General features: G+C 43.7%; 1 protein-coding gene across 4 annotated transcripts in view; it reads left to right on the top strand.

Moving 5' to 3' along the window:
* Positions 1-14173, top strand: part of rubcn (rubicon autophagy regulator) — a 97045-nt gene that overhangs the window by 12470 nt on the left and 70402 nt on the right. For all 4 annotated transcript variants that reach the window (XM_076279214.1, XM_076279215.1, XM_076279216.1 and 1 more), the window contains exon 7: positions 12599-13093. In XM_076279214.1, coding sequence (XP_076135329.1) covers positions 12599-13093 — 495 coding nt within the window. The remainder of the gene's footprint in view (positions 1-12598; positions 13094-14173) is intronic.

The raw sequence follows: 14173 nt of genomic DNA, 5'->3' as shown, positions 1-14173 counted from the left end.
GATACTGTTTTTTGTAATTTAAACAAAGGAAACATTTGTTGCAGTATTACATTGCAAACGTCCTGTCAATCCTTGCAATACAGAACTACAGCTAGCCACCAAACATCGATGCACTGTGTTATCTACCGTTTTTTTAATTTGAACAAAGAAAACATTTGTTGCAGTATACTAAATTGCCAACTTTTAGCCTGTCAATCTATATATGGCTGTGCTATTTCTTATCCTGGACTGCCACCCACTCGATAGAAAAGGGCAACAGCCTAGTAATTATGTGAATAAAAACCTACATGTTTGAATGACCAAAAACGGACTAATAGGTATACCACACAATTGCATGTCATTGACAGTGAGTGGAAACTTTAGTCATTTGCATTTATCATGCTAAAAATCTGACATCAAAGGGAAAATTGTAAGTCTATAATGTTGGTTTGGCTCTTCATTGATTCACTCATCTTCCGAAAGTTTTTAAAATATGTTCATAGCAGAAATTGATGCATACAATTAATTTAGATGAATTAATCACAGAGTATGTAATTAAATACATATTTTTTTTCATCGCTTGACAGCCCTAGAAGAAACATATTCATGACCTGACAACATTCGTCAGTGAATCGGTATTGGCACAACCTACTGACATGTCTTGAGGTTAAAACGAGACCCTCGATATATCAGACATTAACATTTCTCTAATATGATTTACATGCAAACTACTGGAAACATTGACGTTGTTAACCCTCGACAAAACCCAATCAGACTAAAGAAATTGACGAGCTATACATGTATGAATAAAATGGGCAGCAAATGCAATTAATTTCTGTGAATCTTAAGTTTAAACACGCCATACTTACTTTAAAGCCACTCTTGTAATACTATAATTTCTAGGCTACCTTTGCTTGCTTCCAATTACATATACTAAAAGGCATCATATCTAATATCAGCTGATTACACACATAAACTGTAAAATGTAGCTTGTCCATACATTTGGAAATCCATTACCACCCATGTCAAACAAATCAATTCCAGAGAAAACAACAGTGGACATGTTTATTAGTGTGTGAAGTGTTTCACAATGTGTGTTGCATCTTGTAAAGATATTCATTATGAGAAATCAAGTTTCAGTGTCCATGTCTGGTCGGTGCCAGTCCAAAGGTAGATCACTGTCTCACTGTCCATTGAGGCCTGTCAACCTGTGAAAATAAAACCAACAAACAATTAGTGTTTTAAACCGGTTTTAAAAACTGTGGAAGAACTTTAGCTTAAAGGTCTATAAATACTGAGAGTCTGAAATAAGGTTTTTGCCTTTCTCTTTAGTAGTTTATTAATCTCTGCGCAAAGAGGTCTCATAGACATCAGGCAATCAGGATACAGAGACAAAGTCTGTGCACCCAAGAGACAATCAGTTGTTTCTCACACACATATTTATACCTTACATCGTATCATAATATCATCATCATTACACCTTCTCTGCACACACGGAAATAAGGACCCGTAGAACTTTGGGAAATCCCATTCAAGTCAATGGAGCGTTCTACTTGCAAATAATAATAACTTTTACAGAATCTGCATGGAATCAACGAAGAAGCATAAATCAGCCTTTAGGAATACTCTTACTAGCAGGGTTCCTACGCAGTATGGAAAACCTGGAAAAGTATGGAATTTGAATTTAGTAATTTCCATGTCTGGATAAGTGTGGAAAAAAGAACAAAAGAGAAATATTTGTGTTTCCAGACTATTGCATTTGTTGCAGTACTAATCACTTCACTCAGGTCATAATGAACCGTTCCTACTGTTGGGTAGCTTAACTGTCAGTCCCCATCGTCAAGATACAACTAAGATACAACTAAAAATGACCCAGCTAAATGGACGAATATTAAGTGTCATTTTTTAGTTCACTTCAGTTGTCCATACCTTTGTTTTCACCAAGTTATCCCAAACCAGATGTGGCCGCAATGTCGAGAATATGGTCAGAAAAATCTACCGAGAAGTTTGGAAATATGAGTATGGAAAAAGTATGGAATTTTGAAATGGAAAATGTGTAGGAACCCTGTACTACAGTCTCTTGTTCATATTATAAAACATATATTCAGAATGTTACCTTTGCCCAGTGAGTTAAGATGACACTATGATACTGATGACACTTCTTCAAGAAAGTCATCAGATAACTTAAAAAGAAGTTTTCACAGAGATGAATATCTCGGCATCTTTATTTCTGAGAGACAGCCTCTCTCTGCTCTTTTTTACTAGAGATGCTCCGATCAGCATTTTTGGGGCTGATCACCGACCACCAAAATCATGATCTGCCAATTGCCGATCACAGAATGGCAGGGGAATGGGAATCTTTTATCTATAATCTATCAGAATTTCCACCAATTGTACCATTTGTACCAATGATTGCACCAATGATTGTGGCTGCCTGGTACAGAGGTCTATGCGAAAATTAAGTGTTAATATTAGAAAGGAAAAAAAAACTATGGAAAACAAACTCTGAAGATATTGGTTATACTTACAACATAGCACACACACTCATGGTGTGTTACTCTTACCTGGAATATAAAAACGCGATGTTGGATTCACGATCGTTTTGCGTTGTGTTTTAGTTCTGATGTCTGTATTGAAGATGGTCAATAAAGCTTGACGGCTGGATCAGGATCGGTGATCAAAAGAATTTATTGTAGATGGTACATCACTCACTAACCGAGCACAGGCTAAGTCTCAAACAGTAAAACTGCACAGAGTCTAACAGGTGTGGTAGTTAGTAGAAGCGGGCTGCTGCTGAGCGTCTTGGCATAAGATGCTCCCCGAGTCGCTTCCTCGATCCGTCTCGAAGTCCAAACCTGAGACAAAGCCTGTTATACTAAAATCATATCAACGTAAATCATGCCAACGTGGAAGGTACCAACCACTGTACAAAACCCGGCCCTGGCCAGATGGAGATACTAGCCCGAATAGGCAGACATGCTGTCTCCCTCGGCCCATGTTATCACTGATGTTCCTCAGATGTTCCTAAACATCGGCCTGTATGACCTTCCTGCTGGTACACAGGCCTAAGGCACAGTTATGTACAATAATATGAACCTCTCCCTGTTGTATACTACACACAGTAACACAAAAGTAACACAGATGAACACATCAGAATACATACAGAAATACCCCAGATTTCTACAGTCCCCCCTCTTGATCAATTAAAAAACACAGATTTTTATAGATCATACAAAACAAATAAAAGGAGTCTGATGTGGTCTAAAGAACAGAGGACAAACCAAGACAAGATTACTTCTCTAGCACTTTGAAAAAGGAAAAAGTGCCGGTGTCTTAAAAGAAAACATAATAACTGATTTCGTTCCGGAGGATTGTCTCACACATAAAAAGAAATTAAAAAGGAAAGGAATCAAACCCACATCCCCGGTTCATCCCGAGGCTGGGCAGGAGGTACTCTAACAGGGGCCAATCTTGGAGTGGTAGTGGTGGCACGCTTGATGATACACAACACCACTTGGATAGCTAAGTAGATGACAAAGATGGGAATGAGCAGGGGCAAAATTAACTGGACAATCTGAGCAAACAGGGACCCACCCCAGCTACTCAACCAACCTCCCAGGGACCAGCTACCATTATCCCGCTTAAGCTGCTGCACGTTGGCGTAAATATCTTTGATGTAATTGGAGACATTAACGGTCGAGTCAGGCACATAAGTACAGCATTCCTGTCCAATCAGAGCACAAGCACCTCCCTTACTGGCCAAAACCACGTCCAGGCAGAGCCTATTCTGAAGGGCAACCTGTCTTACTGCATACAGTTCCCGTTCAATGTCTGAAAGAGCGCGTGCAGTGTCATTAGCTACTACATCAACAATGTGTACCAGATCTCTAATCTCATCGAGTGCCACAGTTAGGCCATAAGTTGGAATTAAAGCGGCAAAGAATCTCTGTGTCGGGGTTGCAACAATACTGTGACCCCCAAAAGCGTCACGCTTAGTCCTAGGGTGTATGGATGTTGACTCACCCACCAAATGTTCCCTCTCCACAATCCTCACAGCTGGAACAACATAAGCTAAATAACAGGAGCCTTGCCAATTAGGGGGAAGATAGGAATATGCATACTGTCCACACACAAACATGGAACCACGTACAGGGGCTAGTGCATTAGTGACGACCGTGCTTCCTGGTGTTACACCTGGAACACGCATCATCGGGGGAAGGGGAATAAGGACCACTTCACCTGACTGTTCAATGGAAACCTCAATCTGTCCAACCGGAACTTCATATGGGCAGATGCTCTGACCTACCACCGACCGTCCACTCTTGTCGGCCACCCAACAGATCACACCACGTGGGGCATAACTCAATTTAAGCTTAGTAGGGGGCCCTCCGACCCATGGAGGATTTGGAAAGATGTCATCAGGGGAACTATTTGTAGTACTGTTAAAGGCTGCTACATACTCTGGGATGGTAAAGGGGATGGCTATGTAAGGATACACTTCAGAGGCAGATGGCATTAACCCGCATACCCAACACGAATGCTTACGCTTGGCCTGGGCCAACCCATGAGCCGTCTTCAGGAACGTGTTGTCCTTGTGCACATCATGATGGCTGTCATACAGAGTATCAGTAACAATAACCAGGTGACACAGGATAACAGCACAACAAAACAACATTCTCGGGGACATTTTCGGAGACACACAACAACAGTTACACAACACAGAATTCAGTGAGCTGATTGCTGTTAGAGAATGATGGAGTTGAGGATTCCTTCGGGAAACAGAGTCTTTTTGGAGAGAAGTGCAGGAGACCGGCAGGCAACAGTTCAGTTCAAAGGCAAAGTCTCTGTCCCAGATGTTGTCTGTGGCTCCCGGCAACCTCATAGGCACATGTGGAGTGAAAAGAAAGAGCAGTATCAGTTGAAGGATAGTCATGAAAACAATAGTATATATAATCATCTATTATAGGGGTGTAGAAACCTCCCAACCCTGGTCCCCCAGTGAGTCCCCGGTTAACCCGTTGCTGCGTGTTCAGCTCCCTTACGGGTGTCCCCAGAAACCAACCTCTAGAACCAGGACTACAGGATTACTCCCCCCTCTTGATCTAGCTTAACTGTAATCATTCTCAAAAATCGGCAATTGTAATTGTATCCTCAGATTAAACATTTCATATATCAGTAATCACACATATTTAATCATCAAAATCAATTATAAGACTTATCTAAGTCTATAACTTTTCATAACATGAGTTTGTGTCAAGAAGAGTCCACTACCACAACACTCTGAGCATGTTCGGATTCTCAAAGGAAAGCTTCTACCCTCGGATCCCTAACCTTTCATTTCTCCTGACGTCATAAATTCCTGGTCAAAATTAAAGTCTCCCATGAATCTTCCCCCCTCTAGTTCACACCTCACCCCTAAAAGATCGGCGGAACCTCAGATAGAATTCGTACCCTACCCAAGCGCGTCATGTTTCAGGCGGTTCTATTAGTTTGCAATGGCTCGCATGTATCCACTTTTCTCTCACCCTGGACCTTCACTGCCAACTGTGTTATCAACAAAATCTGATCTGAGCAGATCTGTTCTGGCAAACCGTATCGGGGAATGATGTCTTTCACAAGGACTTTGGCAGTGTGTAGTGCAGTTCCGGATCGTGCAGGGAACGCCTCGATCCACCTAGAGAACTTGCACAGAACAATCAGAACGTCGCGATAGCCTTTGCACTTTGGAAGAGTGATGTAATCTATCTGAAGAACTCTGAAAGGCTCTGGTGGAGCAGGTGTTTTCAATGTTGGCAGCTTGACCTTTCTGTCGTGGTTGTTTTGCCGACAGGTGGCACACCGCTTGACGATGTCCCTGGCCGATGCTGTGAACTTTGGGGCCCACCAGACCTGTATGAATCTGTTCCTCATCTTTTCCACTCCCACGTGTCCAAGTGAATGAATTTGCGTCGCCAGATATGGCAGAAGACTTTCTGGAGCCACTGTTCGTGTTCCAAACCTCCACAAGTTGTCATCCTGGAGCTTCGCCGCATTTTCAATCCAAGTCCACTTCTCTTCTCGGCTTGCGCTGTTCTGCATGTCTTTGATGTTGGCCAAACTTTCCTGTTTCCGTTCTTCCTTGACCTTCTTTGTCACTCTCATCATGCATTTCTCGTTGTCATTTTCAAAAAATGTCCTGTTACCGTTAGATCCGTCCATGTTTCCATTTCCGTGTCCATTCTCGTTAGTCGTTTCGTTATCCCCCCCTCTCTTTTTCTTGCGGCTGTTCTTGACACCGCATCCGCCATTGCATTGCCTCTTGCTTCAATGGTGCCTTGCCTTGTATGTGACTTTACTTTGATCACTGCCAGGTCTTTTGGCAGCTGCATTGCATCCAACAATTCTGCCACAAGCTGTCCATTCTTGATGGGACTTTGTTTCACACACGGAGGTGGTTTTCCCGTCAGTCTGACAGGTTCCATTTCCAACAGTCCACAGTCATTCTTTCCCTTAGCCCATGCTGGATGTTCCAGGAGATCCTCTCTTTTTAGCCTTCTCAGGTTCCACAAGACTTCTCCATCTCCTTCTCCAATGGCTATGGTGACTGGGGCTGTCTGCTTCAGACTGCATTTTTCTCCGGTTGGTCCACCAGCTGTCTTGATGATGCCTGACAGAGGTATTTTGTGTTTCTCCAATAGGTCGGATGAAAAGACTGTAAGTTCAGCACCAGTATCAATCAAGAATTAAATTTTGATGTGTTCTTCAAGCAAGGCAGTAGCATAGAGGGTGTTGTCGGTTCTCGCTGGTTGGTACAGCACAGACACGCCGTCGGTGGTGGCTACTGTGCGCACAGGGCATATGAGTGCCTCGTCAGCTGACTCATCCCCGGCATCCCAGTCCTCCATCGCTGGCCTGGTTTTCATTGTCTTAGGCCTTGTTACCGGAGCAGTCGCTCCCTGGGCAGCATTGGATGTAGATGCCCCATCATTCACTGGTGCAGGTGGGGGTGGGGGAGGTGGGGGTGGGGGTGGGTGAGGTAAAGAGTTGACAGGTGGGGGCGGGGGTGGTGGTTGTGGTCGGGTAGGGAAAGAGTTGACCGGTGGGTGAGGTGGGTAAGGGCTTGTAGCCAGTGGTATTGGTAACAACAATAGAGGAGGAGGTACTGAAGCTATGGCTAGTGGCTGTGGATAGCCATACTGGAGTGGAGCAGTTTGATGACGGTTGGTTGCAGACGTTCTTCCTTGTCTTTGTGGATTGTAGAAAGCAGTGGCTGCTGATGGGGCCAGAATGATTTGTTTCGTGTCACCTGCTGGCTGTTGATCAGGTGGGGTTCCCATAACAGCAGCATTCTGTCCAATGAAGCTGTCTTTATCAATGTCCACTGCACTTCTAGATGTCTCCACCATGGCTGTTGAGTCCAAGTCAGGCAGAGTCGGTTTGAGGCGGGTGCTTGGTTGCCTGTTGCGACCCCCGCCCACAATAGGTGCCGGGGTGTATGGGAGGAGTTGGCTCCTCCCCATTGAGTGGGCCTCTGAGACTACTCCTCTTCGCCTCATTTCACTCTGTTCTGGCAACACATCCGCTTCCATGAGTTGTTCATCCAAATCACGTCTGTCCATCTCTGTTCTCCAAATCCTGCCTCGGATCTCTAGTTCCAACTTCTCTATTTTTCTTTGTAATTTTTCCTCAAATTTGCCCAATTGTAATTTCACTGCCATCCAATCTGACACATAGTCGTGTATCTCAGCTAAGGCCTGCAACTTAGTTTTCCTACCAAGAACCATATCTGGATTGTGCTAATATCAAATCATTAAATATTAAATTGTACTATGTGTTTCGTGCAGTGACGTGATCCTTTATTTAAACTTTTAACTTAAATTTGTCAGTAGTGTGGGATGTTTTAGTGCCAACTTTTGCGATTCTGCTTTGGCCAAAGAAAAAAGAACCTCTCTCTCTCTCTGTCCTTCTCCTTTTTTTTCCCACACACGCACACTCACACACACGCTCGCTGCTCCCGCCATGCAGGGAAAAGAAAACACTCTCTCCTTATCTCTCTCGCTCCGTAACCTGGCACTTGGTAAATTATTTTACTCACAGCATGAAGCCACAACAATAAATTTCACCAGTGTCAGTTCCACTTAACTCAGACTATTTCCTCTCTCCCAAAAACGGCTGGACAACGACAAAAAATTAATGTCTCACTCACACTTTTAACAATCTCTCGTTAAATTCATAGTTGACCAAGTCAACAAAAACATAGGTTGGAAACCCTATCCCACTTTTCAATTACTGCACAACCAAAACACCCCCCTCTGGTGATTTCGTCTCCTCTCTGTATCACTGTAACGCTAAGTTTAGTCTTAGGCCATTAAACTAAACAAAGACCTTGAGAAACAACCACACCGTTCACTTCAGCAAAAATAATGACTGTAGCAACAGTAACTCCTTCTATTTTCTCTTCGGCACCCGCACAGCAACTTCACAAAACCCACACAGCTTTTATCACAAAACCCACACAGCTTAGTATGTAATGGCAGTACAGAAAAAAGAAAAGCTTTAATCCCCCAAGCTTGTCCGTAGTTAATCGATTACTTCTTTTAATTCGTTCACGAATCTATTCCAATTACCCAAAATATGTGTACACTTTAACCGTTTACTTTTTATCAGAAAACTTCTTATATCCAATGACGTCTAGAGCTCATCAATCATTGATATAGGTATATAGGTGTGTTACTTGTCAAAACACTTAATGACACAAACTTCAATACTCCCATTAATGTGCAGCTTTAAATCAAAACATTCTAATTTACTCCCTAAATTATGTCTATTTTTTTAACTTTACTCTTGGTTCTTTTCACGCACAGAGGAGAAAAAACTCTTTGCTTTCACCTGGTCAGAGTTTCTTCACTGCGGCGGGTGCACACGCACACCGCGTCCTCCCTCTTGGTAGGCTTCCAGCTGGGGTTGGTCACGTCAGCCCGGGGCCCAAAATAGACTCTTCTTACAGATGTGAAGTTTCAAAATCTGCCCTCGAAGTCTGTTTGAACCCGAAGTCTGTTTGAACCCGAAGACTCAGTCTGACCTCGCCGAATGGATGTTCTCGTCTTCCCCCTCCTCTTGCATCCGGGTCACGGCACCAAATGTTGGATTCACGATCGTTTTGCGTTGTGTTTTAGTTCTGATGTCTGTATTGAAGATGGTCAATAAAGCTTGACGGCTGGATCAGGATCGGTGATCAAAAGAATTTATTGTAGATGGTACATCACTCACTAACCGAGCACAGGCTAAGTCTCAAACAGTAAAACTGCACAGAGTCTAACAGGTGTGGTAGTTAGTAGAAGCGGGCTGCTGCTGAGCGTCTTGGCATAAGATGCTCCCCGAGTCGCTTCCTCGATCCGTCTCGAAGTCCAAACCTGAGACAAAGCCTGTTATACTAAAATCATATCAACGTAAATCATGCCAACGTGGAAGGTACCAACCACTGTACAAAACCCGGCCCTGGCCAGATGGAGATACTAGCCCGAATAGGCAGACATGCTGTCTCCCTCGGCCCATGTTATCACTGATGTTCCTCAGATGTTCCTAAACATCGGCCTGTATGACCTTCCTGCTGGTACACAGGCCTAAGGCACAGTTATGTACAATAATATGAACCTCTCCCTGTTGTATACTACACACAGTAACACAAAAGTAACACAGATGAACACATCAGAATACATACAGAAATACCCCAGATTTCTACAGCGACCTGCTCTGACCTACTCAGTGTTTCCTCTAGAAAAAAAGGTTACAAGGCTACAGTATGACAAAAACTGGGGGTCGGGGGTGTCACTCCCGGGGTTTTTAAAAAAAATTCTAGTTGCTAATCACACCATTTAACGTGACTTGAGAGAGAGACGGGATTTAAAGACACGTCACGTTAACCCATGCATTGGTAACGCTTTAGAATAACATGTGCTTATTAGGTATTAACAGTGCATAATAAGCAGTTAACAATTCATTACTAACAGTTAGTTAACTGTTGTTATCCTTTAATAACATTAACTAACTGTTAACGTGCAGCTTGTAAGTGTTAATAAGCAGCCTTTTAGGTTACTTACAAGCATATTTGTTAACAGTTGTAAGTGTTAACAAGCAGCTTGTTAATGCTTGTTAATGGTGTATAAGACAAAAAGGTGGATAACTAATACGCTTATAAGACCTTTCTTACCTATTTGTAGTACATTTTGCAGCCCCCCAATCTAAAGCGAGGACCATGTAGCCTATAGTTCCACAAGCCCAACCTTCTATCTCTCTATACTATATCTCTCTATCTAGCTTGGTTTAGCTGTGAGAAATGCACCTTTAAAATTGTTGCAGTGAGCAGGAATCGAACCCCGGTCTCCTGCTTCAAAGAGTGTTAACTGCTTATTATGCACTGTTAATACCTAATAAGCACATGTTATTCTAAAGCGTTACCCATGCATTAAACCACATGTCACTGCTTGAACATACCGGTAGTTCATGTTGACAATGGAGAAAACGCTTGGCTTACTTCGTTTATGACAGAAATTAACTTTGGTGCCAACATGTTGTAGAAACAAAACCCACAACACTGCCTTTATTTGGTGCAAATCTCCTTTACTTTCGTTTGTTAGGCTATAGTCCGCGATTCACTAGACTCACCGCAACTGCATACACAATGTTTTTGGCCAAGTTTTTCTTTAATCCAATTTACCTTCGTTTCTACCCGTCGTTGCATTTTTTTCCTGCGTCGAATTGCGATTGAGTGCGCATCTAATGTAACAGTGGTGTCTCTGCGGAGACATCCACTCTCCATGTTTCATTTTTGCTGTTGCGAGCGAGCTAGTAGGCTACGATATGGGAAATACTTTCAATACGATCTGTATTTCCTCTCCCGATACACGTAAAAAACCCAAAGATTTCATAGGTCTACAACTGTAAGATTGACTCTGACCGAGAGTTGGAAAACCCATTCATAAATGTACGTTACGCGCAGACTGTTGGCCACTGTTAGACTTACATTTCTTCTCCTGAAGTAAGTATGCTAGGGTAACATTACTTAAAGACCAAAGGACTGATTAATGTTGTTTTCATGAGGGGAAGTGACAGTTTTGTAACTTCAAAATGTTATCAAGCAATTGTTATGGTAAATTCAAGTAAATCATGTACTCACCTTGATCGGTGGAGAGTTGTTGTTAGTTGGAGGGTGGTGATCTGCTGTTTCGCACGACAAATATTCAAGGTGATATCCAAGAGTCGTCTTTCAGAAAATATAGCTTTTGGCTGAGGATTGCTTTTGACAATGCAAGTGCTACTCTGAGAGCGGCAGGAAGAATAAACTTCTGCAGTGTGTGTGTATATATATGAATATATATATATATATATATATATATGAGTTACTTATATGATGTTCCACTAGCATATGAGCTAGTTTACTGTTGATTTCACTACTGTCAAACAGCAATGCAATAGCGTTACACTTAAGAAACATAAAAATAGATCAAAGTAAAACCTAAAGTTAGCTTATTTTCCCGCGATTACAGCAGGGTTAATCAGACAGCGTTGTTTGCAGCTGTGATGTCACACAAACCAGCCAACCACATCACTGTTGCTGTGAAAGGGTCCACTTTAAATATTAAAACTTTTACATCAGGCATCGCTTGAGCAGCTACGCATCTAACCCAGCCAAATTCTACTCTCGACTTTGGACAAATGAGGCGGCGACGCATCATCTATTATGACGTATCATGCAGATCTGGTAACCCATGCAGATCAGGTACCCACACTAGCATGCACATGCTACACTGACATTACCTACGCTAGCATGCACATGCTACACTGACATTACCTACGCTAGAATGTACAGGAGGAGCAGCATTGACATTAGCTACGTTAGCATGTCCATAGGAGGAGGAGCAGCATTGACATTAGCTACGCTAGCATGTCCATAGGAGGAGCAGCATTGACATTAGCTACGCTAGCATGTCCATAGGAGGAGGAGCAGCATTGACATTAGATACGCTAGCATGTCCATAGGAGGAGCAGCATTGACATTAGCTACGCTAGCATGTCCATAGGAGGAGCAGCAGCATTGACATTAGCTACGCTAGCATGTCCATAGGAGGAGCAGCATTGACATTAGCTACTCTAGCATGTCCATAGGAGGAGGAGCAGCATTGACATTAGCTACGCTAGCATGTCCATAGGAGGAGCAGCATTGACATTAGCTACGCTAGCATGTCCATAGGAGGAGCAGCATTGACGTTAGCTACGCTAGCATGTCCATAGGAGGAGCAGCATTGACATTAGCTACGCAAGCATGTCCATAGGAGGAGCAGCATTGACATTAGCTACGCTAGCATGTCCATAGGAGGAGCAGCAGCAGCAGTGCGAGAGGCCTTGGGAGGAGAATAGCTGCCTCTGTGTGCTGCTGAGGTAACATATCACTCTGAATAGCCCACGAGGTGTCTAAATGGGTTTCCTGTTTGGGCACAAAAAGTGCACAGTGTTGAAAATTCTTTGCATGTGCTTTTTGGCGTTCTTCTTGAGCGTGGGTGATTAGTATGAGGACATGGGGAATGTTATCTATTTTAAAAACATTAAGCTCACACAGTCTCTCTCTCTCTCTCTCTCCCAGGCGCTGCGCGCCGGCATACGGAGGTGTCAGACGGTGCAGTTGGAGCTCCGTGGGACTGCGCTGGTGGTGGCGTCTCTGGGGAGCAGCAGCAGCATCCGTCCTGCTCTGTGCCCCACATCTCACTGACGGAGCCCCCGGCCGGGGTGGGGACGGGGGCGGGCGTTTCGTCATCAGAGGCGCTGGAGCTGGACGACGGACCGGAGTACCTGGCCATCGGGAACCTGGGCCAGCGCAGCCGGCGGCGGGACTCGCACAGCTCCACGCGGAGCAGCGAGCAGGCCGAGGGAGAGGGAGAGGGAGAGGGAGAGGCCGAGGGAGAGGGCGAGGGCAGCCGTGGCGGTGGAGAGCCAGTGGGGGGGGGGCAGAGTCTTGCCACCGCAACGGTGCCACGGCGATGCTCCTTCTCGGAGGGCCAGCGGGGACCGGGACTGGCACACGGCAGGGGTCACACACGGTCACTATCTGACACTGGGCTCACGCAGAAGAGAAGGCTTGGTGAGTAGAGGACTGGTGTGTGTGTGTGTGTGTGTGTTAGTTTGAGACAAAAACAGAAAGAGAGATGTCAACTACGAGTGTTTGAGGGGTGGCACGGTTCACAAAACCCACAGTTTGGTTCGTATCACGTTTTTTGTTATTTTTCCTTTTAATCTTTAACACTCTGAGGAAAGAAAGGAAAGAAGAGATTTTGATACAGCAAGAGTGAAGACATTGATGATTTTAAATTGCTTTTGAATTGAATGCCTTTATTGTCATTGTACTTTACACAATACACAACACAATGAGATTAGGAGCGCTACTCCACCGGGTGCCCACAATAAATACAATAAATAATCGTTACAGAACATATAAAAACCTCGTAAAAACAGTAAAAGACATACAAACAGAATAAGAAACAGTAACAGAGCAGATAAGTGCAAGTATTGAATTGCAGGCGGTGACTGTAAGGGACTGGGTTTGTCTAGCTACATTTGTTTAGGGAAACTATTGCATTTGGAAAGAAGCTATTTTTAAATCTGGTGGTACTGGATTGTAACGCCTACCAGAGGGTAACAGTTGAAACAGGTGGTGGCCAGGATGAGTATTGTTCTTGAGAGAGTGCAGCTTTTCATTTGTTTGGCAAAAAAGTAGAATGTGTTATTGCCATCTACAGGAACGTTTGTGCCTTTGTAGCACACGAAGATTGACTGAAATATTACGGAACAGTTTATTTGTACACAAATCGTAGCCTACCCGTGCTATGCAAAATAGCTTCTATGCTACCACATAACATTGACAAGCCCTGTAGCTGCGCACTTTCTCTCCTGTCTCTGCCGAATTGAAATGATCCTGTAGAACGCTCAACTGAACTAGCGTAATGAATACTGAACTAGCGTAATGAATACTGAACTAGCGTAATGACGTGTTGCACAATGCTTGCACACAGTTGCATTTCTATCTACCGTTTTCTTTCCACTGTCATCATAGGTCAATTTAAATCCAAAATGTTCCCACACACCATACTTATGCGACCCTGGTGCATCCTCCAACTCTGGGCTGCCTTTGTTATCTCTCCCACTTGCCATTTCTACAGGTGAC

Source organism: Alosa pseudoharengus, unplaced genomic scaffold (assembly GCF_046254945.1).
Source record: "Alosa pseudoharengus isolate Yale_2024_CS ecotype anadromous, Long Island Sound unplaced genomic scaffold, YU_APseudo_1.1 YU_APseudo_1.1_scf_11, whole genome shotgun sequence".
NCBI classification, from domain to species: Eukaryota; Metazoa; Chordata; class Actinopteri; order Clupeiformes; family Clupeidae; genus Alosa; species Alosa pseudoharengus.
The sequence above is the reverse complement of the archived record's forward strand: the minus strand, read 5'-3'. Positions and strand labels throughout refer to the sequence as shown.